This window comes from Ornithorhynchus anatinus, chromosome 1 (genome assembly GCF_004115215.2).
Source record: "Ornithorhynchus anatinus isolate Pmale09 chromosome 1, mOrnAna1.pri.v4, whole genome shotgun sequence".
Classification (NCBI taxonomy): Eukaryota; Metazoa; Chordata; class Mammalia; order Monotremata; family Ornithorhynchidae; genus Ornithorhynchus; species Ornithorhynchus anatinus.
In genome coordinates, this window is record NC_041728.1 from 131,467,640 (window position 1) to 131,493,992 (window position 26,353).

At 45.2% G+C, this 26,353-nt stretch overlaps 1 protein-coding gene across 2 annotated transcripts in view; it reads right to left on the reverse strand.

Annotated features, from left to right (window-relative positions):
• DIS3L2 (DIS3 like 3'-5' exoribonuclease 2) overlaps nt 1-26,353 on the reverse strand; it is a 450,189-nt gene that overhangs the window by 47,777 nt on the left and 376,059 nt on the right. For both annotated transcript variants that reach the window (XM_029065889.2, XM_029065897.2), the window contains exon 14: nt 12,206-12,285. In XM_029065889.2, coding sequence (XP_028921722.1) covers nt 12,206-12,285 — 80 coding nt within the window. The remainder of the gene's footprint in view (nt 1-12,205; nt 12,286-26,353) is intronic.

Here is a 26,353-nt window from a genome sequence, read left to right on the forward strand (position 1 = left end):
AAGGCAACTGTTCAAAGTGGGGTTTGCCACAAAAACCATTCCACTCCATTCAGGCCCACAAAGTGCAAACCTGGGGCTGGGAAGCTGGGGCCCATCTCTGCGTCTACCGCTGGGTTGAGCCCCGAGGGTCCCGAGAGAGTTCCCTGCCAAACGTTTACCATTTGGGCTTTTCTAAAACATTTGCTCAGCCAGAGGCAGTCTGGCCGGCCCTGCTCTCACCAGCCTCATTTACTGGGTGGCTGCTTTTCCCTGTTTTTCTCCTTGGTTGGCTGTTCCCGCTTAAACTCAGATCTACTGGACTCCTTTCTGCTGATTTCCCCTGAGTCACTGGGCACTTTGATTATGGCCCATTTCCCCCTGAGGTCATTTTGGAGGGACCTTATGGTGGCTCCTCTAGAATTCAGAAGTGAGCTCCTCTCTGATGAGAAGGGAACTTGGAGAAGTTTCGGAGGCTCCAGTAGCAGCTATCTCACTTTCTGATGCATCGACATGGCTCCAGGCAGAGCCTGCGCAGGGAATCATCATTTGAGACTACGGTTCACCATGTCCAGAAGGCTACATGATTTTATAAAAATAATAATAATAATAATGGCATTTGTTAAGCATTTACTATGTGTGCACATAGTAAATGCCAAGCACTGTTCTAAATTCTGGGGTAGATCCAAGGCAATCAGGTTGTCCCATGTGGGGCTCACAGTCTTAATCCCCATTTTACAAATGAGGTAACTGAGGCACAGAGAAGTTAAGTAACTTGCCTAAAGTCACACAACTGACAAGTGGTGGAGCCGGGATTAGAACCCATGAATTCAGACCCCCAAGCCCATGCTCTCTCCATTAAGCCACGCTGCTTCTTGTCATTTTATCATTTTAGGTAGTCTATGGACTGACATCTTTCAATCTTAAACTGAAACATTTTACCTTGGAACTTATTTTCCTACAGGAACAATATTATGAAGGGGGATTTAGTCTTGCAAAGAGACCAGATCCCCTATGTTTACCCAAATCATCCAGAATTGTGTAATAATAATAATAGTAATAATTATTGTATTTGTTAAGTGCTTACTACGTGCCAGGCATTGTACTAAGTCCTGGATAATTGGGTTGGACACAGTCCCTGTCCCACATAGGGCTCACAATCTTAATCCCCATTTTATAGATGAGGGAACTGAGGCACAGAGAAGTTAAGTGACTTGCCAAGGACACACAACAGACAAGTGGTAGAGCAAGGATTAGAACCAATGTCCCTTGACTCCCAGTCCTGTGCTCTTTCCATCAGTTAATCAATCAACTGTATTTATTGAGGGCTAAACTGGGTGCAGAGCACTGTAATATGCACTTGATAAGGTACAATATAACAGAGTTGGAAGACCCATTCCTTGACAAGAATCAGCTTATAGTCTACAGGGGGAGATGGACAAAAATGTAAATAAATAAATTATGAATGTATGCACTTCAGTGCTCGGGGTTAAGGGAAGGTTGAATAAATCCAAATGCAAGGGCAAAACAGAAGGGAATGGCAGAAGAGGAGATGACGGCTTAGTCGGGGAAGTCCTCTTGGAGGAGATGGGCCTTCAATAAGGTTTTGAAGGTGGGGAGAGTGATCGCTGGTTGGGTACGAAGGAAGAGGGAGTTTCAGGACAGAGGCAGGATGTGGGTGAGGGGCTGGTGGTGAGATAGACGAGATATTGGTATGGTGAGTGGATGCCATTAGAGGAACGAAGTGCGTAGGCACGGTAGCAGTAGGAAATTGGGGACGTAAGGTAGGGGGGGCAAGGTGATTGAGTGCTTTAAATCCAACTGAGAGGAGTTTCTGTTTGATGGAGAGGTGGATGGGTAACCACTGGAGGTTCTTGAGGAAGGGGAAACATAGACCGAATGTTTTTGCAGAAAGGTGATCCTGCAGCAGAGTGAAGTATGGACTAGGGCGGGGAGAGACAGGAGGCATTGTGTCCAACACAGTTACTTTGTATCTACCCCAACACTTAGTACAGTGTCTGGCACAAAGTAAGTGCTTAGCAAATACCACAATTCTATTCGAGAAGCAGCGTGGCTCAGTGGAAAGAGCCCGGGCTTGGGAGTCAGAGGTCACGGGTTCGAATCCCGGCTCTACCACTTGTCAGCTGTGTGATTGTGGGCAAGTCACTTCACTTCTCTGTGCCTCAGTTCCCTCATCTGTAAAATGGGGATTAAGACCATGAGCTTCATGTGGGACAACCTAATGACCCTGTATCTCCCCCAGCGCTTAGAACCGTGCTCTGCACATAGTAAGCGCTTAACAAATACCAACATTATTATTATTAGACTAGAAGGGGACCCAGAGCTGAGCCTTAAGGGACTCCCATAGACAGGGGGTGGGAAATGTTAAAAAGTCCAAGGAGGGTTAAATAGATAGATAGATGGTAGTTCAGAGATGGATTATTAGAGACTTACAAGCTATTAGATGATACACTCAGAACATCATAATGGATGCCGAGGGCCACCATCACACTTATATTGGTCCTCCAAGACTTCTTTGCTGCCAATGATGGAGATCAATATTGGACTGAGCCAAAATGCTGAAAGTGCTTGGTTGGACATCTTGGGTATGTTGAGAGTCTCAGATGTGATAGGGTCTCCCTGACGCAATGTGCAGAGTAGAATGGTTGGTGAAGCCAAGAGACAGGTGGGCAGGAAATGGGGGACTGAAGGAGTTTTAGAAAAAAGGGTGAGTCTTGAGGTGAAAGAGGATGTGTCTGCCAGAAAGTGAGGCATATGTAAATCAGCTGGGGAAATAAAGTGAAATGAGAATCTTAGATATTTTTCTCTGAAGTCTCTTCCTGTTGCTCCTCTTAGGGCGTGAGCTAAAGTTTGGCTGGCAATGATCCTAAAGAGATTTCTGCATCAAGGCATGTAAATGACCTAGACTCTGCTAGAATTCCCAGGTCATTATCTGCAACCTGAACCTTTTCTTTTTTTAATTCGTATTGGTTAGGCACGTACAATGTGCCAGGCACTGTCTTAAGCATTGGGGTCGACACAAATTAATCAGGTTGGACATAGTCGCTGTTCCACTTAAGTATCACAGTCTTAATACCCATTTTATAGATGAGACAACTGGGGCACAAAAGTCAAGTGACTTGCCCCAGGTCATACAGCCGACAAGTGGCAAAGCTGGGATAAGAACCCAGGTCCCCTAATCCTCAGGTCTGGGCTCTCTCCACTGGGCCATGCTGCATACTTGTATATTAGTTCTATCACTTGGGCCATCCTCTAGACTGTAAATTCATTTTGGGTAGGTAATGTCACTGTTTATTGTTGTGTTGTACTTTCCCAAGCGCTTAGTACAGCGCTCTGCACACAGTAAGTGCTCAATAAATATGGCTGACTGACTAACTGAATGAATGAATATTTAAGACCTTCCTCTTCTGCTTCCCTGGTAGTGCCAGGGCTTCCTCCTGGCTTCTGCAGGCTGGGGCAATCAGTTAATCAGTCAGAGGCATATATTGAGCACTTACTGTGTGCAGAGCACAATATATCAGAGTTTATTCATTCATTCAATCATATTTATTGAGCACTTACTTTGTGCAGAACACTGTACTAAGCACCTGGGAAAGCACAATACAACAATAAACAGTGACTGGTAGATACGTTCTCCATCCACAATTTAGAAACAAGTTTGCCAAGTTTCCCACTTGACCAAGGTCAACCACCATGATTCATTCAATCATATTTAGTGAGCGCTTACTGTATGCAGAGCACTGTACTAAATGTACTAAGTGCTCTCTCCACTAAGCCACGCTGCTTCTTGTCATTTTTATCATACGTACAATACGGCAGTAAAGAAAGACAATCCCTGCCCACACTGGGTGTACAATCTAGGGTTGGGTGAGTCCACTCTTACAACCCCATGAGGCTTTTTCCTCAAAACTGATGGAGCCACTGGTGTAATGTGTTACAGCCCAACTGAGAAACTATTCCTTTCTCCTTCCAAACAACATTTCCTCAAACCCTACGAAGCCCTTTCTAGTACCTGATGTGCTGACTTGGCTGCAGCCCTGAGGGCCTTTAAATCCTGCCCAGATCTCAGCACTGTCAGCTGATCTTGCTGAAATGAGGTAAGTCTGGGTGCTGAAACAAGCCAGGCTGGGATGAACTCATCAGCCCTCTGTCTTGGGCAGGCCAGCTCAGTTCACGCAAGTGTCAGCGTGTTATTCAGCTGGTCACAGATAAAGGGGAGGACCGGAGGTATGGTCTGGGAGTTAGTTGAGCTGGGAGTTAGGAGCCTGATGCTCTGAAAGACCTCGGGTAGATCATTTCCTCCTCTCTGTGGCTCAGCCCTTCCACCTAAGAGGGGGAAAAAAATATCCGCTCCCCGCCTCCTTGGGTTGCCAGTGGATAACAGACCAATCTCGGGAGAGGAAGGGCCATGCCAATGCAGGAGGTTTTAATGGTTGGTGCCGACAGGGAAGCAGGATACTTCTAGCTCCCTGCTATGGGGTGGGGTGGGGCAGAGGGGAGAAGGGAGACGCACTCAGCAAGCCTTCCTTGTCGCTATCACCCATTAATCATCATCCTTGATTTCGGTAATGAGAGAAAGAGAGAGAGAGAGAGAGAAGAAAGAGGTCCAGGCTTCATCCTACCAACGGCAAGCATGAAAGACCGTGATTATGAACAGTGAGCTAATGTGTGAATTACCAACGGCTGATTTCCAACACGTCAATTACAATTACAGGCTTGCTCCCATGATGTAAGTCCTGGCACCTTGCGGGCTGCATTGTATCCACCTGGAAAAAACACCTTCCCCCTCATCCCCCCAGCTAATCCAGGAGCTTCCCTGGGTAACAAGGGCATTATTCATCCTCATCCTGTCGGGAGGTTTGTACGTCTTCACCCCTGGAGAGTAGGCACTTGAAGAACATTCCTGCTCTCTCGGCCTGAAACGGGGGCCCATCGCCCAAAGTGCAGAAAGAAAGCCTCATCTCCCCCTTATCTGGAAGAAGTGGTGCTGTTTGAAGGGATCTGGGGCATCTGGAAACATTCTCACAGATTACTTGGAGTTCAGAGATGGAGGGGAGCTTGGCCTGGAAGCTGGGAACTATCCAAACGTGGGGAACCTTCAGAAGCTTCTCCCTGGCCTGAGAATAGATCTCAGGAGAGAAGAGAAGAGATGCTGCTCAGTATAATTAACTGAAAGAATCAAACCCATTCTTGCAGCATGGCTATGGGAAGCAGTATGGGTTCGTTGAAGAATTACAGGTCAGGAAGCCAGAGAATCTGGGTTCTAATCCCTGCTCTGTCAGTTACCTGCTGTGTGACCCTGGGCAAGTCACCTTCCTCAACTGTGAAATGGGGATTCAATACTTGTTCTCCCTCCTACTTAAACTGTGAGCCCCATATGGGACAGGGACTGTATCTGACCTGATAAATTTGCATCTATCTACCGCAGTGCTTAGAACAGTGCTTGACACATAATTAAGTGCTTAACAAAGTCCACTAAAAATTAAAACTTAAAAAAAGTCCATCTGCTCTGTTGCCTCCCCTCTCTCTCCTCCCCTGAGGAGGTCAGCCCCAGTGACCAAACTAAGATGGGTATTCCTTTATCAGGCTCTATACACCCAGCAGGTAGCAAAAATAATGATCACTCTGGTACTTAAGTGCTTACTATGGCCCAAACATTGTGCCAAGCACTGAGGCAAACACAAGCACACACAGCTCACAGTCTAAGACGGGGGAAGAACACATATTTACTTGTAATTTTACAGATGAGGAAAATGAGACACAGAGAAGTTAAGAGATTTGCCCAAAGTCTCACTAACAGCTACAAGCTTCCTCTTCTAGCCAGTTTGCCTAAAACAAGGGGGTTGTCTTTTCGAAGAATTTTGAGTTGTGGAAAATCACACTTTGGGGCTCTGGCTTGGATGTACGCCACTCTCATGCGCACAACTTCTTCAAATACCACATCATGCTCTATCCAGACTGATGGGTGTTGTCAGAAGATTGTTCCCTAAATCCTCAACAGTTTTTGATATAATATCGAAATTAATCAAAATTAGCCTTATAATTAAGACATGCAATATGGTAAAACTGAATGGATTTCATTCCCTTTTACTGTCAAACTTTGGAATTCCATTTCTCTCATGTCCTTTCTTTCCATCCAAAGTGCTACCACTTAATCCAACCACTTATCCTTTCCCTCCTGATGACTGCATCAGCTTCCTTCCTGACCTCCTTGCCTCCTGTCTCTCCCCAATCCAGTCTATACTTCACTCTGCTGTCCAGATTATTGTTCTAGGCAAACGTTCAGTCCACATTTCCCTACACCTCAAGAACCTCCAGTGGTTGCCTCTACCTCTGCATCAAACAGAAACTCCTTACCAATTACTTTAAAGCGCTCGATCACCTTACCCCCTTCTACTTCACCTCTCCACCCTCCCAGCCCACAGACTTCATTCCCCTAATGCCAACCTACTGACCGTACCTCGATCTCGTCTATCTCGCCGCCAACCTCTTGCCCACTTTACGCCTCTGGCCTGGAGCGCCCTCCCTCTTCATATCCAACAATCACTCTCCCCATTTTCAAAGTCACATTAAAAGCAAAGCTCCTCCAAGAGGCCTTCCCCGACTAAGCCCCACTGCCCTCATTTCCTCTTCTCCCATTCCCTTCTGTGTCACATCTGCACTTGGTTTTGCACCCTTTATTCACCCCTCCCAAAGCCCTGTGGCACTTATGTACATATCCGCAATTTATTTATTTATATCGATGTCTGTCCTAGCTAAACAGAGGGCTTTGGAAAAATGCGGCTACTTAGTCGCTTTCCCCTTTGAGACTCCTTGCTCCTTGTTTTGAAGATTGGTTACAGTTAATCGATAGTGTGTGCAGAGCACTGGACTAAGCGTTTGGAAGAGTACAATAAAACAATAGGTAGACACGTTTTTTGCCCACAGTGAACTAAGAGTATGTCCAGAGTTGATTTCTCCAAAGCCCTCTGTCACAGTGACCTTGGAGAAAACACACCACCAGACTATTCCAACCCAGCGGAGCCCTGGTTACCAGGGAAGGGGTCAAGCTTCTTGTTTTATAGGGGCACATGCAGTGAGCAAATACAGTCACTGACGGAGAAGAGATGGCCATTGCGTGAAGCCAGCAGAGCCCTGAACCTCTCACCTCACAGCTCGTATTTAGAGACAGTTCCTTTCCTTAGCTAAGTTTTTCTTCAAGCGAGATAAACTTAGCGCATTTACAAGCTGCAGGAATATATGCGGCCTTCACTTTTGCAATCCCTTACAGCAGCACATATTCCACTCCACCCACCCTGCTCGCCTGTCGCAAGCCTAACCTCTGAACTCCACCCCACTGAACCAAGACAACTGTGCACTCTGACACGCTGCTAGGAACTGGGGATTGGGCCAGGAAAACAAACCAAGGCTACTTCCACCCCGAGCTCTACGGGCGGACATAAAGTGGGAACCTTGTAGCCTGCTCCTGGGAACACGTCTGGCTCCTGTTTGGCCCGGGGGGAGGAGGAGGGAAGGACCGTCTATTTCTAACTGCAATAACAAAATGCTAAGCCCAGAAGGGATTTCCTCAAACATATCTGGGCCTGTGGCTCCATTGCCGCTGCTACCAACTAGCAGAACTGGCAGCACATTCAGTGATTTTCTGCAGGCAAGAACCTTAAGCAGCAGGCGTGGCTGACGACAACCTCGCGGAATCGACACTACCTGAGACCTTCTCCCTTCTACAGGATGAGATTTCACCCCATTTTAGGAGGAGGAAGAGTCCAAGTCAGAATGAGGAAAAGGGCTGATTTATTCCCCTGCTCTTCATGGTTGCCTTTTTTTTTTAAAAAAATGACTTGTATTAAAGGTTTACAGTATACTAGGCGCTGCGGTAGATATAAGATCCTCAAGACTGTATGCTTGTTGTCGTTGTGGGCAGGGAACATGCCTTCCAACTCTCTTGTACTCTTCAAAGTGCTTAGAACAGTGCTCTGTACACGGTAAGCATACAAATACCACTGATTATAATAATGATGGTATTTGTTAAGTGCTTACTATATGCAAAGCACTGATCTAAGCGCTGGGGGGATACAGGTGATCAGGTTGTCCCACATGGGGCTCACAGTCTTAATGTCTATTTTACAGATGAGGTAACCGAGGCACAGAGAAGTTGCCCAAAGTCACACCGCTGACAAGTGGCACAGATGGGATTAGAACCCATGGCCTCTAACTCCCAAGCCCGTGCACTTTCCACTGAGCCACGCTGATTCTCTGATCAGACAGTCTGTCCCACATAAGTCTCCAGTCTAGGAGGGAGGGAGGGAGGGTATCTTATCCCCATTTTGCATTGAGGGAACTGGGGCATGGAGAGGTCAAGTGACCTGTCCACAGTCATACAGCAAGTCATTGGTGGAGCCGGGATTAGAAACTAGGCCTCCTGACTTCCAGACCCATTTATTTTCCTGGCAGCAATCCCTTATAGAGCTTAACTATTTTTTTAATTGGTATGTTAAGTGCTTACTATGTGCCAGGCATTGTATTAAGCGCTGGGGTAGATACAAGATAATTAGGTTAGACACAGCCCATATCCCATATGGGGCTCAAGCCATAGATTACTTATCTACTGATCTAGACTAAGGACCCAACTTGTTCTGTCAGACCTGTATTCAATAACTGGTCAAGGGGCCTGTATGGATCACTCTGGACCACCAGCTCCTCCTTTCCCATTCCAGAGGGTGACAGTCTGACAAACCTATATTGTGGGAGCTGAAAAGGATGAAAGAATGGAGGCAAGGAGGGAAAAAGCTGAAAAAGAGAATCAGAGAAAAAAGTAGAGAAACACAGAAAAACTGCATAATTCAGTACATAATTATACTCCTGGGGATTATACAAGGGCCGCTCATTTGACCCTCATGAACTCAGTGACCTCCTTCTTGCCAAATCCAATGTCCTCTACTCCACTGCTGCCTTTGACACTTGTGGACCACCCCCTTCTCCTGGAAACATTTAACCTTGGCTTCACTGATACTGTCTTTTCCTGATTCTCCTCCTATCTCACTGAATACTCCTCTCGGTCTCGTTCGCAAGCTCCTTCTCTGCCTTCCACCCTCTGACAGTCGGGGGGTAGGGGGGTGGGGGAAGCCTCAAGGTTCAGTTCTGAGTCCCCTTCTATACCCACTCCCTTGGAGAACACATAGAATAAGCAGCTTGACCTAGTGGAGAGAACACAGGCCTGGAATCAGAAGGACCTGGGTTCTAATCCCGGCTCTGCCACTTGTCAGCTATGTGACTGTGGGCAAGTCACTTAACTTCTCTGTGCCTCAGTTATCTCATCTGTAAAATGGGGATTAAGACTGTGCACCTCACGTGGGACAACCTGATTACCCTGTATCTACTCCAGCGCTTAGAACAGTGCTCTGCACATAGTAAGTGCTTAACAAATACCAACATTATTATTATTCTCTGGGCAATGGTTACCTCATCTGTAAAATGGGGATTAAGACCGGGAGCCCCATTTGGGACAGGAACTGTGTCTAACCCAATTTTCTTGTAACCATCCCACTGCTTGGTACAGTGCTTAGCACATCGTAAGTGCTTAACAGATACGACAATTATTATTATTTGTTCTCGCGGCTTTGGCTTCAACTCCCCCCATTATGAGGATGATTCCCAAATCTACCTCTCCAGCCCTGACCTCTCTTCCGCTTTACAGCCTCACATTTCCTCCTGCCTTGGAGAACATCTCTACCTGGATATCCCACTGACACCTAAAACTTAACATGTCCAAAACATAACTTCATCATTTTCCGACCCAAACCTGATCGCCCTCTTGACTTTTCCATCATTATACACAACACCACCACCCACCCTGTTTCACAAGTCCAAAACCTTAGTATTATCCTTGGTTCATCTCTCTCATTCAAACCACATAATCAATCTGTCACCCAATCCTGTCAGTTCTATCTTCAGTTCAGTTCAGTTCTATTTTCTATTGTCAGTTCTCGTTCCTGCCAGCTATCCTTTCCTTTCCATCCAAACTGTTACTAGCTCTCCCCCATTCTAGACTGTAAGCCCGGTATGGGCAGGGATAGTCTCTATTGCTGAATTGTATTCTCCAAGCACTTAGTACAGTGCTCTGCACACAGTAAACGTTCAATAAATACAACTGAATGAATGAATTATCCAAGCACTTACCAAATCCCTCCTTGACTATTGTATCAACCTCCTCGCTGACCTCTCTGTCTCCCCTACTCCATTCCACACTTCACTGTGCTAACCAGATCACTTTTCTAAAAAAACATTCAGTCCACATCTTTGCACTCCTCAAAAACCTCCAGTGGTTGCCCATCCACCTCTGGAACAAACAGAAACTCCTTAACATTGGCTTTAAAGCACTCAATCAGCTCATCCCTCTGGCCTTACCTTATAGATTTCCTACATCCTATCCACATGCTTCCCATCTCTAATGCCATTCTATTCACTGTACTTTGATCTTGACAGTCAACCATCAACAGTCAACAGTCAACCAGTGGGGAGATCCCCACTGACCCCTTGCCCATGTGCCCCCTCCACCTTCAAAGCCCTCCTAAAATCACACTTCCTCCAAGAGGCCTTCCAAACGAAGCCCTCATTTCCCCACTCACCTTCACATCTGTATCGTCTTTGCATTTGGAACTGTACCCTTCAAGCGCTTGAATATTCACCTCACTCTCAGCCCCACAACACTTATGTACATATCTTTATACTTTGCCATTTCCCCAGTCTCTAATTTTGTTTAATGTCCCTCTCCCCCATAGACTGTAACCTCCTGGTGGCCAGGGATTGTGTCTACCAACTATATTAAACTGTACTCTCCCAAGTGCTTAGTACAGTGTTCTGCACATACTAGCACTCAATAGACACCACTGAATGAATGAATGAACCAGGTCCTGAACCTCTTTTTGCCCCGGGTTATCTGTCTCTGGTATGGCTGCAGGGAAGAAACCTTGAATTACTGGCAATGGAGATTCAAGTCCCCACTACTATGGTTCCATGTTTCCATGCCACGTCTTAGTAGGGCTACAGGTCTCGGAAACACTCTGGACATAGAAGTTCCTTCCCCACATCTCACTCTCACATTCTGCAGCCCTTGCAGTCCCCCCTGGGGTAAACTTTGGGACTGGATCAAAGAGAGGAAACCGCAGCTCCAGGAGGGAAATTTGCCATTAGGGGGATGAAGAGGAGGAGAGCTGATAGGAAAACAGTCAGGTGCCAACTGCTCACTGAAATCAGAGATTGAAAGTCTCCTAAAATACCCAGAACTGGCCATGTCCTTACTTTGCTTTCCAGAGCTCTTCCAACTACCACACACACAAGCTAAGATATCACAACAAGCCCTGTAAATATGGAGTGCGGTCGTCAGCCCTCTATTACAGAAACCATAAAGTGGCAAAAGCCACAAAGTGAATCAGCATGTGCATGCTTCGGTAAGGGAGGTGGAGGAGAGGGAGGGAGAAGGGAGAGCTGAACTGTTTCAAATGAAATATTCAGTTCTACATTATAGGTTTGCCCCCTTAAAAATACCTGGGTGTCAGGGAGAAAGGAGACTGGCAGGATAGTCCATGTCAGGTGATCCTCTTCTTCCACAACCGAGCCCTCCTCAGGTTCCCCTCTGTCCCCCTCTCACTCCCCATCATACACACACACACACACACACACACACACACACACACACTCCAGACTCTACTCTAGATAACAAGTATCACCTGCATTTTGTGAGACAGGGTGCAGCCACATCACTATTATCATTACATTTGTTAAGCCCTTATTACATGCCAAACTTTGTTCTAAGTGCTGGGGTAATAATAATTTGTTAAGCGCTTATTATGTGCAGTGCACTGTTCTAAGCGCTGGGGTAGATACAGGATAATCAGATTGACCAACATGGGGCTCACACTTTTTAATCCCCATTTTTGCAGATGAGGTAACTGAGGCACAGAGAAGTTGAGTGACTTGCCCAAGGTCACACAGCTGATAAGTGGCGGAGCCGGGATTAGAACCCACGACTTCTAACTCCCAAGCCCAGGCTTTTTCCACTAAGCCATGCTGCTTCTCTAGACACAAGTTATCAGGCTGGACAATGTCTCTGTCCCACAAGGGGCTCACAACCCCCGATGCTTATCATTTGGTGCTGCTTCAGTTTCCCTACTGGAATGGGTGTTCATTGACTGCGGTTTCTGTCACTTACTTGTTACTGTCCTGGTACTGGTAGATGTAACAACCTTGGGGCATGCCGGTCTCCTGGTCCAGGGTGAAGGAAAGCTTCAGCTGTAGTGGGGAGAGAAAGAAAGAGCTGGTAGGTTTTCGGTTTGGTTCTCGGTCTGCTCTAGGACCACTGTCGGAAAGAGCAGAGGGAGAAAAGAAAGTCACTTCGGCTACTGGGCAAACCCTGTGCCCTGGAATGACATGGAGTTGAGAAGGCACACGTGCTTCTGGAAAGTTTTCCATGTCCACCGATTTGTCACTAGGAATAGCAGTTACTGGGATACCCCCGCCTGTTGCAGTGGTTCTTCTCCCTGCAAATAGCCACACGCTTCCTCACCCTTTCCAAGCTCTCCAGAGTGGAAATAGTGCAATTCAACTGAAGTTCATTCATTCATTCATTCAATCATTTGTATTTATTGAGCGTTTAGTGTGTGCAGAGCACTGTACTAAGCACTTGGAAAGTACAATTTGGCAACAGGTAGAGACAATCCCTACCCAACAACAGAATCACAGTCTATAAAGGAGAGACAGACAACAAAACAAAACAACTAGACAGGCAACAATAGCATCAGTGTTCTCTTTGGGCCTTCTCTACAGTTCTATGGATCATTTTGGCATTTTGAAATAAATCACCTCAAGCGAGGGGAATGGCAGATGCACCCTAAGGGACAGAGAGTTTTGGAATTTGCACGAGTGTCCGTCCAGAGGCCAGTGTGCAACAGAGGGGAGTTGTGTTTTTTTTTCGGACTTCCCCGAGGAGAGAGTGATGTTTAGCCTTTTATAGAATCTTCTAGTTCAGCACATGAGGGAAGAGGTGGGCACTAGGGAAGAGATTCCTCCTTATTGACGTGGGTGTCTGTATGGGCAAATAAAAAGTGTAATTCCACAAGGAGATTCATCTGTTTACTGGAGTGACAGTCAACCCCAAGGAGTCGCATTACACAGCACTTAGACTATAAGCCCTTTGGAGAGGGACTACGTCCAATCTAATGATTTTTTTTTTAAAGTGGTACTTGTTAGGCACTTACTATGTGCCAGGCACGATTCTAAGTTCTGTGGTAGATACAAGCTAATCCGGTTGGACACAGTCCCTGTCTCCCATGGGACTCACAGTCTAAATATTATCTATATGCCCCAGAGCTTAGTACAGCGCTTGGCACATATAGCCCATTGTTGGGTAGGGATTGTCTCTGTTGCTGAATTGTACTTTCCAAGTGCCTAGTACAGTGCTCTGCATGCATGCTCAATAAATACAACTGAATGAATGCAAATCAGTAAAAGAACTTAAATTACATTACTATTGTTGCTCTGATAAAGTCAGAGCCAGATACAATGCCTAATGTTCTGCCCACATTTTAGAGGAGGTCATCCATCCTAAGCTCCCCAGGCGGCATTTGTTTCCTTTGCAGGATGGAAAGGCAGTTACGGGCTCCTCTGGTATCATGCTCAGTGCTTAGAACAGTGTTTAGTGCCTAGAACAGTGCTTGGCACATAGTGAGCTCTTAACAACTACTACAATTATTATTATGTGAGCTACTAGTGAGTTCCCCTAGGAAGCCACCTTCAGGTTCTTGGCCTTGAGAAAGTATGGATGGGAGAGGAAAGGCAGATACTTTTCACTCATTCAGTCTTATCTATTGAACACTTACTATGTGCGAAACACTGTCACTTCAATTCTCTGTGCTTCAGTTACCTCATCTGTAAAATAGGGATTAAGACTGTGAACCCCATGTGAGACAGGGACTGTGTCTGACCCGATAAATTTCTATCTACTCTAGCACTTAGTACAGTGCCTGGCACATAGTAAGCACTTACGAATACGGTAAGAAAAAAGACCCTACATGGTCCCTGTGCCATATGGGCTCAAAGTCTAAAGAGGAGGGAGAAAGGGCTTTTAATCTCCGTTTTACAGATGAGGTAATAATAATAACAATAATTGTGGTATTTATTAAGTGCTTACTATGTGCCAGGCACTGCATTAAGCGCTGGGGTGGATACAAGCAAGTTGCGTTAGAGTTAGTCCCTGTCCCATGTGGGGCTCACAGTCTCAATCCCCATTTTCCAGTTGAGGTAACTGAGGCACAGAGACTTTCCCAAGGGTACAGAGCAGACCAGTGGCAGAGGCAGGATTAGAACCCATGACCTTCTGACTCCCAGGCCTGTGCTCTATCCTCTACACTATGCACTGAAGCACAGAGAAGCCAAGTGACTAAAAAAAACCAACAAAAAAACTCCCCAAAAAACAAGCTCCCATGCTTGGCAATTTGGATTTCCTTCTGTATATAAGATCTGTTCAGGGCAACTGGAAGGATCAGAACTGCCTCTCCCAAGTGCTTAGTTAAGTGCTCTGCACATAGTAAGCACTCAATAAAACCGATTGAATGTGAATGAACGTGAATGTGAATGAATGTGAATGAACTGTACCCATTTATCTGGGGAGCCCGGAGTTTACTGAGGGTCTGTCTAAGAAGGCTGGAAATGGATTGGTTATGATGGATCTGACCTTTCCATCTGCAGAGCCAATGACTTTGCTTACAAATTCCCCCGACTTCAGGATCACCAGGGAATTATTAACTGCCTATTAGGAGAACACTTTTTACTAAAACATATTTCTCCCCCACTGGAAGGCTGTTATCACAGCTAATGTGCTGTATCATTAGCAGCTGGACAATTCTTCATTTCCTTAGAGCGAAATGAGTGTGCAAAATGAGTGTCCCTTTGTTGACCCAACTGAAAAATAAAAACAGGAACAAATCCTTTTATATCACCGAAGAGCTCTAAATCTAGTTTCTGCCCATGCCCTAGGACAAGGCAGAATTTCTCCCTAAAACCTTCTCATCCATTCTTTGCTTTTGGTTCATATATAGTTATCCTCTGTGCTCACAGTTGATGGTGAAATATTCCCAATGCCTGAAAAGGGTAATGCAGGATCTACAATCCCGGCTACTTGGTGTGCATACAAAGGCTGACCTTGGTTGTGTTTCCATTCTTACTTGCACCTCCCGGAGCTCTCTTTCCCTCTCTTTCATCCTGTTTCACAATCCTTACAGAGCTTCTTTCCTGATTACAGCGTACCATGCTCGTCTATCTTCAGCAATTGACTCCAACCTACAACTGGGATGCTGATGTTTCGTTTTTACAGTACTCTTAGATCGTTTACCCTGTCTCTTTGCTTTGGTTTCCCAATTAAAGTTCATTGTACAGCACCTGCTTGGGTATCCCAAGGGTCACCCAAAGCATCTGTGTTGAAGTGAGCCCAGCTTCCAAATTAGGAGACTGACTTCGTTCTAAGACTTGGTTGTTGCTTGGGTATCCCAAGGGCTACCCAAAGCATCTGTACTGAGGTGAGCCCAGCTTCCGTTCTGGGAGACTGACTTTGTTCTAACACTTGGTTATTGCTTGGGTATCCCAAGGGTCACCCAAAGCATCTGTCCTGAGGTGATCCCAGCCTCCATTCTGGGAAACTTACTTTGTTCTAAGACTTGGTTGTTGCTTGGTTACCCCAAGGGTCACCCAAAGCATTTGTGTTGAGGTGAGCCCAGCTTGCGGATTAGAAGACTGACTATTCTTGGACTCGCTTGTTTGAGATCCTTTCCTGCCATCTGATGTTGAGGATGACCTGTAAAGTGACACTGATGGAACTGCTCAAGGAGTTGGATATGGTGGCATCTGAGGGGAGTCCAGGTCTCAGCTGTAGATATGGCTGGACAACACTACAGATCTGTAGACTTTTAGTTTGGTTTGCAGCTTGATACCACATTGCCGCACAGCCTCTTCAAGACTATGTTGGCCTCCTTGATTCTGGAAAGAACGCAGGCCTGAATGTCAGAGGACCTGGGTTCTAATCCTGACTCTGCCACTTTCCCGCTGTATGACTTTGGGCAAGTCACTTCACTTCTCTATGCCCAGTTACCTCGTCTGTAAAATGGGGAATAAATCCTCCTCCCTTCTACTCAGACCGTGAGCCCCAAGTTGGGGACAGAGACTGGGCTCAGCTTGATTATCTTGTATTTTCCTCAACAATCAGCACACTGAAAATGCTTTACAAATACCACAATCATTATTTTCAACTTCTTTGTCCACCGTTGCCGTGTAAGTTTACTCTGAGTAAAAAGCTTCCTCTGATGAATCAACTTTTTCTCGACACCACACCCTTTCTAGTTCATCCAGCTTCCCCAGCAACAAGCCCTCTATTCATCTTTCCAACTCTACCTCTATCTTCTCTCCTCTACCTTTATCTCATCCTTCACCAATTCACCTAGCTCTATCAAAGCATTATTGTTTTCACTTTTCCTGTCTTGCACTTCTCCCATCACCGGTCCTCATTCTTTAGTAAATCCACTTTCTGTGTAGCTCAGTCTCTCTGCCAACAAGGATATATCCTTCCTGGCTTCCACCTACACCATCCCTTCAAGCCTAATAATTATAATAATCACAATAATAAGAAGAAATATTGAGTAACCTCGTTATGGGCAGGGGATGTGTTTACCAACTCTGTAGAGAGCAGCATGGTTTAGTGGAAAGAGCACGGGCTTGGGAGTCAGAGGACATGGGTTCTAATCTTGGCTCTGCCACTTGTCTGCTGTGTGACCTTAGGCAAGTCACTTAACTGCTCTGTGTCTCAGTTACCTCATCTGAAAAATGGGGATTAAGACTGTGAGCTCCATGTGGGACAACCTGATTACCCTGTATCTACCTCAGTGCTTAGAACAGTGCTTGGCACATAGTATGTGCTTAAGAAGTACCATAATTATTATTATTACAGTGTTTTGCACTCAGAAAGTTCTCAGTCATTTTTATTGATATGAAGTGCCTACCACGTACCAAAAACACTGTACTAAGCGCTGTAGTACAGCGCTTAGTACAGTGCTCTGCACACAATAAGCACTCAATAAATATGACTGAATGAATACAATACAATCAGATCAAACACAGTTTCTGTCCCACATGGGGCTCACAGTCTAAGAAGGAGGGAGTACAGTGTTTTATCCACATTTTACAGACAAAGAAACTGAAGCGCAGTGGAATTAAATGACTTGCCCAAGGTCACGTGATAGGCAAGTACCAGAGACAGGATCAGAACTCAAGTCTTCTAACTCCTAGAACTGTGCTCTTTCCACGAGGCCATGCGGCACCATTCTCCAGAGTTTAGGATTTTCAGGTCTAAAGTTCTCCCCGATAGTCCAATCCCCAATTCATAACATCGCCAAAATCCACCCCTTCCCCTCCATCCCCTCCTACCACATTAATACAAGCACTTATCCTATCCCGCCTCAATTATTATAACAGCCTCGTTGCTGACCTCCCTGCCTCCTGTCTCTTTCCACTCCAGTCCAGACTCCACTCTGCCACCCAGATCATTTTCCTTCAAAAACGTTCAGAACATGTTTCCCTACTCCTCAAGAAACTCCAGTGGTTGCCCATCCACCTCTACATCAAACAGAAACTTCTCACCACCGGCTTTAAAGCCTTCCATCCCCTTGCCCCCTCCTACTTCAGCCCGCTATTCTCCTATTTCAACCCAACCCACACACTTCGTTCCTCTAATGCTAACCTTCTCACTGCACCCTCGATCTCGTCTATCTTGCCGTCGACCTCTCGCCTACATCCTATCTCTGGCCTGGAACATCTTTCCTCCTCATATCAGACAGATAATTGCTCTCCCTCACCTCAGAGCCTTATTGAAGGATTGGGCATCCTCCCTAACTAAACCTTCCTCTCCTCTTTTCCCACTCTCTTCTGTGTTGTCCTGACTTGCTCCCTTCAATCACCCTCCATTCCAGCTCCACAGCATATCTATCTATCTATCTATCTATCTATCTATCTATCTATCTAGATATATATATATCTGTAATTTATTTATTTATGTATATTAATATCTGTTTCCCTCTCTAGACTTTGAGTTCGTTGGGGGCAGGGAATGTATCTTTTAATTGTTGCACTGTACTCTCCCAAACACTTAGTACACTGCTTTGCACACAGCACTCAAAAAATACAATTGAATGAATGAACAATTTCCTTCTCCTAGTCACAGTGACATGGCCAGTCAGCCCTCGTATCCTCAGTAGCAACAACTTGTTCTTTAAGCATCAAACCATTCCAAAAGACCCAGATCAGACTTTTGGAAACTAAAGATGGCCACTGAATACATGATCTAATTTATATTGTTTGTATCTAATGTGTGTTTGGGGGGAGGGAAGGAGGGAGAAAAGGAGAATGGAGGCATTTACTAGCAAAATATATTTAATAATAATATACTTCATTAGAACGCCAGAGTTTCCTGCTTGTCATCTAAAGGGAGCTAGGAAGCCCTGAGGGGGAAGCATGTGTAAACTGCAGGTGTGCTTTGGTGACAATCCAGGGATCTAGGAAGCCAGACAAACTAGGGGATCAGGATGGTTTCCTAAGCCACTGTTCAGTAACAATTTCTGCCCATATGCTTTTAGTAAGAAAACATGGCCCTTGGGTTTCTAACAAAGAAAAAAAAACGCTTGTGGATGTATTAGTTCATTCATCAGTATTATTTAAGTGCCCTTTTTTGCATAACATTTGCATGAGGAGCTGTGGAAAATTTCTAAGAAATAATAAGACACGATGTCTGCTTCCAAGGAGTTTACTCTCTAATGAAGAGCCAAGATAAATTACGTATATAAATATTTCAATAGTGGTAAAACACAAGAAATGGAGACAAAGAACATAAAAGGCGTAAACATAATTACAGAAGTAAAGTACCTGGCTGTTAAGGAAGTCGGAGGAATTGGAGCAACCAGAGTCAGTGGAAGTTAATCTGGGAAGGGGGCAATGGAAAAAATGTTTTAGATGTTTGGGATGAAAGAGAGAAGAGAAAGAGTGAGCACAATGTGGGCAGGGAGAATGGGGTGGGCAGTGATCTGAAAGAGGGAGAGTCATGTGAAGAGGAGATTTACCTGGTTGAAGCAAACAGCAAGAGTGGGGAGTTATGGGAAATAGGGCTACATACCAAAGTCAGTTATAATAATCATAATAATTATGGCATTTAAGCACTTACTATGTGCAAAGCACAGTTCTAAGCGCTGGGGAGGACACGAGGTGATCGGGTTGTCCCACGTGGGGCTCACAGTCTTAATCCCCATTTTACAGATGAGGCAACTGAAGCACCGAGAAGTTAAGTGACTTGCCCAAAGTGACACAGCTGACAAGCAACTGAACCAGGATTTGAGCCCATGACCTCTAACTCCCAAGCCCGTGCTCTTTGGGAGAGTCAAAGTGTGGGGAGTTCTGTCTTGAGTTTGGGGAGGTTGAGGGTACTTTAGTGATAGGCAGAACCTTATAATTGTGAGGACAAAGGCAGCAGCAGCAATTGTTGTTGCCTACTTTCTGCTGGCTGCTGAGGCTAGGTGTTTCTGGTTCATTTGGATGGCATGTTCCCAGACAGGCTGAAAATAATAATATTTGTGGCATTTAAGTGCCTACTAATATGCCAAGCACTGTATTAAGCACTGGGGTAGATAATAATTGTGGTATTTGTTAAGCACTTACTATGTACCAGGCACTGTACTAAGCACTGGGGTTGGCGCAAGCAAATTGGATTGGGCACAGTCCCTGTCCCACGTGGGGCTCACAGTCTCAATCCCCATTTTACAAATGAGGTAACTAAGGTTCAGAGAAGTGAAATGACTTGCCCATGGTCACACAGCAGACAAGTGGCACGGCCGGGATTAGAACCTATTACCTTCTGACTTCCAGGCCCATGATTTTGCTTAGTTCAGTGCCTGGCATATAGTAAGTGCTTAACAAATACTGTCATTATCATTATTATTACTATTTCACCATGCTGGGTGCCCGCCACAGCCAACCAACACCAGCACCACCTGAACTGCACAGTCACAGGTCACAGCTGGGCCCAAACTGGCATTTTTAGGCCTAAAAAGCCATTTCCAAGCTGCAAGACCTAGTGGAAAGAGCACAAGACTGGAAGTCAGAGGATTTGGATTCTAATCCCAGCTCTGCCACTTACCTGCTGTGTGATCTTGGACAAGTCACTTCACTTCTCTGAGCCTCAATTACCTCACCTGTAAAATGGGAAATTCTTTTTAAAGGTATTTGTTAACCACTTACTATGTCCCAGGCACCGTTCTAAGCACTGGAAGCAGTAGAAGCTAATCAGGTTGGATGTAGTCCACATCCCACATGAGGCTCACAGTCTTAATCCCCATTTCACAAATGAGGTAACTGAGGCACAGAGAAGTGACTTGTCCAAGGTCACAAAGGAAGCAAGTGGCAGAGCCGAGATTAGAACACAGGTCCTCTGATTTCCAGGCCCTTGCTCTATCCACTAATACTGCTTCTCATTCGATACCTGTTCTCCCTCCTACTTACTTTTTGAGCCCCATGTGGAACTCTATTAGCCCGCTAAGAGAAGCAGCATGCTGCAGTGGAATGAGCATAGGCTGAGAATCAAAAGTTCATGGGTTCTAATTCGGCTCCACCACTTGTCTGTTGTGTTACTTTGGGGGACTGTGTCCAACCTGATTTGTTTGTATCTACCCTAGTGCATAGTAGAGTAAGCGCTTAACAAATACCACAATTATTATTATTGTTAGCCCAACTGCTGGGTGGGGCAGCACTGGTGGGTGGCTTTTGCCTCTGTAGAAGTGCTGGAATTTAGTCAGAGGGGCAGCGGAAGACTGTACACTGCTCCCCAAGCTCATACCTCCCTCTCCGCACCCTCAAAGCCCTCCCAAAATCCCTCTTCCTCCAACAAGCCTTCCTTGCTGAATTCCCAGAACCCCAAATTGCATCATCCTTTAATATTTATGGATTATTGACAAGATGCCAGAACACCTGGATGACAGTCTCTGCTCCACAGAAGTATGCCTGATCTCTAGGGAGCCCTGTTCCAGACCAAACTTAAAACTAAGACTCCTTATGAATCCTTTCACTTAAAATTTCAGGATTCAAGATGGAAAGTGGGGTGATGGTTATATGAGGGAAGAGTGTTCCTCATTTTGGCTTCTTTGTATTGTCCCCAGCAATTTCAGTACTGTTGCCTAAAGAATGAATGATCTTCGTTTTGTTCATATTGGTTAAGGACTGGTCTAGAACTAACTGATTAATTCAATCATATTTATTGAGCGCTTATTGAGTGCAGAGTACTGTACTAACTGCTTATAAAGTACAATTCGGCAACAGACAGAGACAATCCCTAACCAACAATGGGCTCATAGTCTAGAAGGGGGGAGAACTTATATACACACTGTACTGACACTCATTCTCAGCACTTATGCATTATATTTATCCAATGATTTTCATTTCTTTGTAAATATGTCTGTCTCCTCCATTAGAGTGTAAGCTCACTGTGGGCAGGGATTATGTCACTTGCTTTCTTTAATAATAATCATAATAATTACAATAATAATAATAATCTAGACTCTTTATGGGAAGGGAATGTGTCTGTTTATTGTTGTATTGTACTCTCCCAATTGCTTACTACAGTGCTCTGCACCCAGTAAGCACTCAATACATAGGACTGAATGAAAGAATAATAATAATAAGATAATAACAGTAATTATGGTATTTGTAAGGCAATCACTATATTCATTCATTCAATAGTATTTATTGAGCGCTTACTATGTGCAGAGCACTGTACTAAGCGCTTGGGATGAACAAGTCGGCAACAGATAGAGACAGTCCCTGCCGTTTGACGGGCTTACAGTCTAATCGGGGGAGACGGACAGACAAGAACAATGGCACTAAACAGCGTCAAGGGGAAGAACATCTCATAAAAACAATGGCAACTAAATAGAATCAAGGCGATGTACAATTCATTAACAAAATAAATAGGGTAACGAAAATATATACAGTTGAGCGGACGAGTACAGTGCTGTGGGGATGGGAAGGGAGAGGTGGAGGAGCAGAGGGAAAAGGGGAAAATGAGGCTTTAGCTGCGGAGAGGTAAAGGGGGGATGGCAGAGGGAGTAGAGGGGGAAGAGGACTGAGAGACTCTATATGTGAGAGACTGTACTAAGTGCTGGGGTGGATACAAGCCAATAGGGTTGGACACAGTCCCTGTCCCACGTGGGGCACTATCTCATTTTATAGATGGGGTAACTGAGGCACAGAGAAGTGAAGTGACTTGCCCATAAACACACAGAGGACAAGTGGCGGAGCTGGGATTAGAACCCATGACCTTCTGATTCCCAGTCCCGTGCTCTATTCCCTACACCATGCCACTTCCCAGGTGCTTACTGCTCAATAAATACCATGGATTGATTGGATTTCATCTAGAACACACCTGATAAACCCAATTACAAATACTACTATCTCATCAGCCATCTCTAGCACTTACGTATTCGTTCCAAACCTCAGCACTTCAATAGTATTTATTGAGCCCTTACTATGTGCACAGCACTGTACTAAGCACTTGGAATGTACAATTCGGCAACAGATAGAGACAATCCCTGCCCAATGATGGGCTCACAGTCTATTGTGTATATACGTTCATTCAATTATCTATTCAATAATTTATTCTGCTGGTAAATTACACAATTGGTAAATATAGTTATGTTGATCTCCCTGTTAGAGTGTACGCTCCTTGTGGACAGAGAACATGTCTCTTCTTCCTGTTGACCCTTCAAAGGGCTTAGAACAGCTCACTACACCCAGTGGACACTCATTCATTCATTCAATTGTATTTACTGAGCGCTTATTGCTTGCAAAGCACTGTACTAACTGCTTGGGAGAGTACAATGTAACAATAAACTGAAACATTCCTTGCCCACAACAAGCTCACGGTCTAGAGGGGGAGACAGGTATTAATATAAATGTGTAAATAAATTACAGATACGTACATAAGTGCTACTTCTACCACTAATAATAATGATGTTAATAATAATGGTATTTGTTATGCATTTACTATATGACAGGCACTGTACTAAGCCCTGGGGTAAACACACCATCATCATCAGGTCCCACACAAGGCAGCTTACAGTCTAAGTAGGAGGGAGAACAGGATTGACTCCCCATTTGGCAGATGAGGTAACTGAGGCACAGAGAAGTTAAGTGACTTTACCAAGGTCACAGGGCAGACAAGTAGTGAAGCTGGGATTAGAAGCCAGGTCCTCTGACACCCAGGCCCACGCTCCTCCTCCTCCTCCTCCTCCTCCTCCTCCTTCTCCTCCTCCTATTACTACTATCATCATCACAGCAGAGGATGGTGATGGCAAGGGTGGTGGCCAAATTGGAAGTTTCAACTCCTCCTCATTTCTATCCTTTTCCTCTGCTCCTGCCCCCAGCTCCCCCCACACCACCCTGCCTAAATTGACCAATTTTCTTGCAAGATTAGGCCTGCAGGACTATGGAGATATTTTTGGCCACAGGAAGGCTTGCTGTTTGGACTCTGTAATGCACTGGCCATGACTTCTTACTTCTAATCCTTCAATTCCATCTCCAGAGGACACCCTCAAACCAAGATGCTTCTTCGGTTAGAATGATAAGATACATACTCCAAGCACCGGTCAGCAAAGACGGGGTCAAGGATTTGGAGTGCACAACTAGCCAAGGTGAAAGTCCTCTAACTGCTACCGTGAAATTCTTTCCTAATACTCTCACTAGGATAAGAGCACTAAACCTAGCTCGTTTCATCATGGCTACGATTTGTCAATATGACTTTCAAAGAGCTGTATGAGGGTATTTCCTTGCTTTGCAGCAGAGTCTACAACAGCCTGGTCTCAACACCTCCAAGAAACTCAGGGGAGAGAAAGTTCAGGATTTATAAGAAGAAGCAAGATTATTTTTATGGGGAAAAAGAAATGGGTTGCCACCAATTACCCCTAATTTGGAGGTAAGTCTTTAGCTTTTGGGGAAATCAGTGTGAGCTGAATCAATGGCAGGTGAGGAATGGCAGCTGCTGTCCCAGGTGAGAACATGCCAGCAGGTGCAAAGGAAGGATTTTGTCAGAAGGGCAGAATCTGATTTTCTTCTCTTTATTGTTTTCCTGCCATTATCTCCATCGAAAAGGAAGGCTTTCTGCTAATGGTATGTTTCCACTTAGCAAGAGGTCTAGGGATTGGACTTATTTCCTCCAATCACTGTCCCTTTTCTGGGACAGGGCTTCCCAGAACAGGGACAGGAGCCCCTAGGGAGCAGAGACTGTTAGGCACAACCCATGTCCCACATGGGGCTCACAGTCTTTATCCCCATTTTACAGAAGAGGTAAATGAGGCCCTGAGAAGTGAAGTGACTTGCCTAGATCACACAGCAGACAAGTGATGGAGCGGAATTGGAACCCAGGTCCTCTGACTCCCAGGCCCATGCTCTTTCCACTAGGCCATGCTGCTGCTTCAACTATTCAGATAGGCTGTCTTCTTAGAGTTTTTTTTAACTGTGAACTATTTTAGTGTTTCATTACAAAACAGCACACAGACAACTCTCTCCTCGGTACTTATCCTTTCTCCTCTCCAGTACAACCCAGCCCAGAGGCTTTGCTTCTGTAATGCCAGCTTACTCACTGGGCCTTGCTCTCATTTCTCTCCCCATTGATCTCTTGTTCACGCCCTCCTTCCTGCCTCAAGTTCCCTCCCCTACGTGAGGAGCAGCATGAAGTGGTGAACAGAGCATGGGCCTGGGAATCAGATCATGGGTTTTTAATCCTGACTCTGCTACTTATCTGCTGTGTGACCTTGAGCAAGTCACGTCTCCTCCCTGGGCCCGAATTCCCTCATTTGTAAACTGGAGTTTGAGACTGTGAGCTCTACATGGTACAGGGACTTTGTCCAACTCACTTTGCTTGTATCCACCCCAGTGCTTGTATAGTGACTGGCACATAGTAAGCTCTTAACAAATACTGTCATTATTATTATAAATATGAGACCACTATTCTGCCCTTCTTCTGAGTCCCTCTAAAATCATATCTCTGGGAGGGCTACCCAGACTAATCTCTGTCTCCCCACCTTATTTCCCCTACTTGTGCCACTTCAACATTTCCCTGGACCTAGGCACACCTGGAGTCACACCTGGAGAGTTTCCAGTACTCTACCAGTCTAAGCTATGGGAGGGAGAGTCAAGCAGAGGCCTGTCCATTCCATTCCTAGCTTGACCAGTGGCTAGCCAGTAGAAGGCAATCTGCTACAAGTCACAGCTCACCCATGCTGGGCAGCAGCGGCACGGGAAAGAGTCGAGAGCAGAGACTCGAGTTTACTGCACGGAAGGCGGCAATGGTAAACCACTTCTGGATTTTGTCCAAGAAAATTCTCTGGATCCACTACCAGAATGACTGTAGATGGAGGTGGGGCGTTGTGGGAGAGATGTATCCACGTCGTCGCTATGGGTCGGACACAACTCGACAGCATAAGACAACAAAATACGGCACTTGAATCCCCCTGCCGATTTAGATCCTCTTTTGATACACACTTTCCTTCTGCAGCACCTATAGATGTATTTTTGAACTCTTGCTTCCCCTTACCTGTAATTTATTTAAGTTTTTTTGGCTAGATGATATGCCTCTAGAGGCCAGGGATCTTGCCTACTAACTCATACTCTTCCAAGCACTTAGTACAGTGCAGTATTAGAGTAAGCACTCAGTAAATACTATTGACGGATTGATTGAGCCCTATGCTAAGGGAAATGTTGCTTTTGCTCTAATCAATCAATGATATGTGCAGAGCACATACAAAGAGTTTGGGAGAGTACAAAATGCAACAGAATTAGCATGATCACCATCCACTGGATCCAGAATAACAGTCAGGTTGAAATGTGATTTTGCTTCTCGCTGAACTTTGCTTTGCCAACGAGCACTCCCGGAAGCTCTTGAAAACTCAAGTTTTTTCCTCTTTATAATTGCACCTTGTATTTGTACAGCATGCTCACATCAAGGGGGTCCTTGCCTCACTTTGCGAAGAAAGAGACTAGGAGCTCTGGGTGGCACTGTGTCCAACTGTGTCCAACCTAATAAACCTGTATCTACCCCAGCTCTTACAACAGTAAATGCTTAACAAATATCATTTAGAAAACCAAACAATAATAACCCCACATTATCAGGATAATACTTCTTGAGTTTCTTTGACACTGGAATGAGGTAAAGAGAAGCAAAAGGAAAGAAGAGACTGAAAAATAATTCTGGAAAGAGATAAAGAGAGGAGGCTATGAGTTCCAA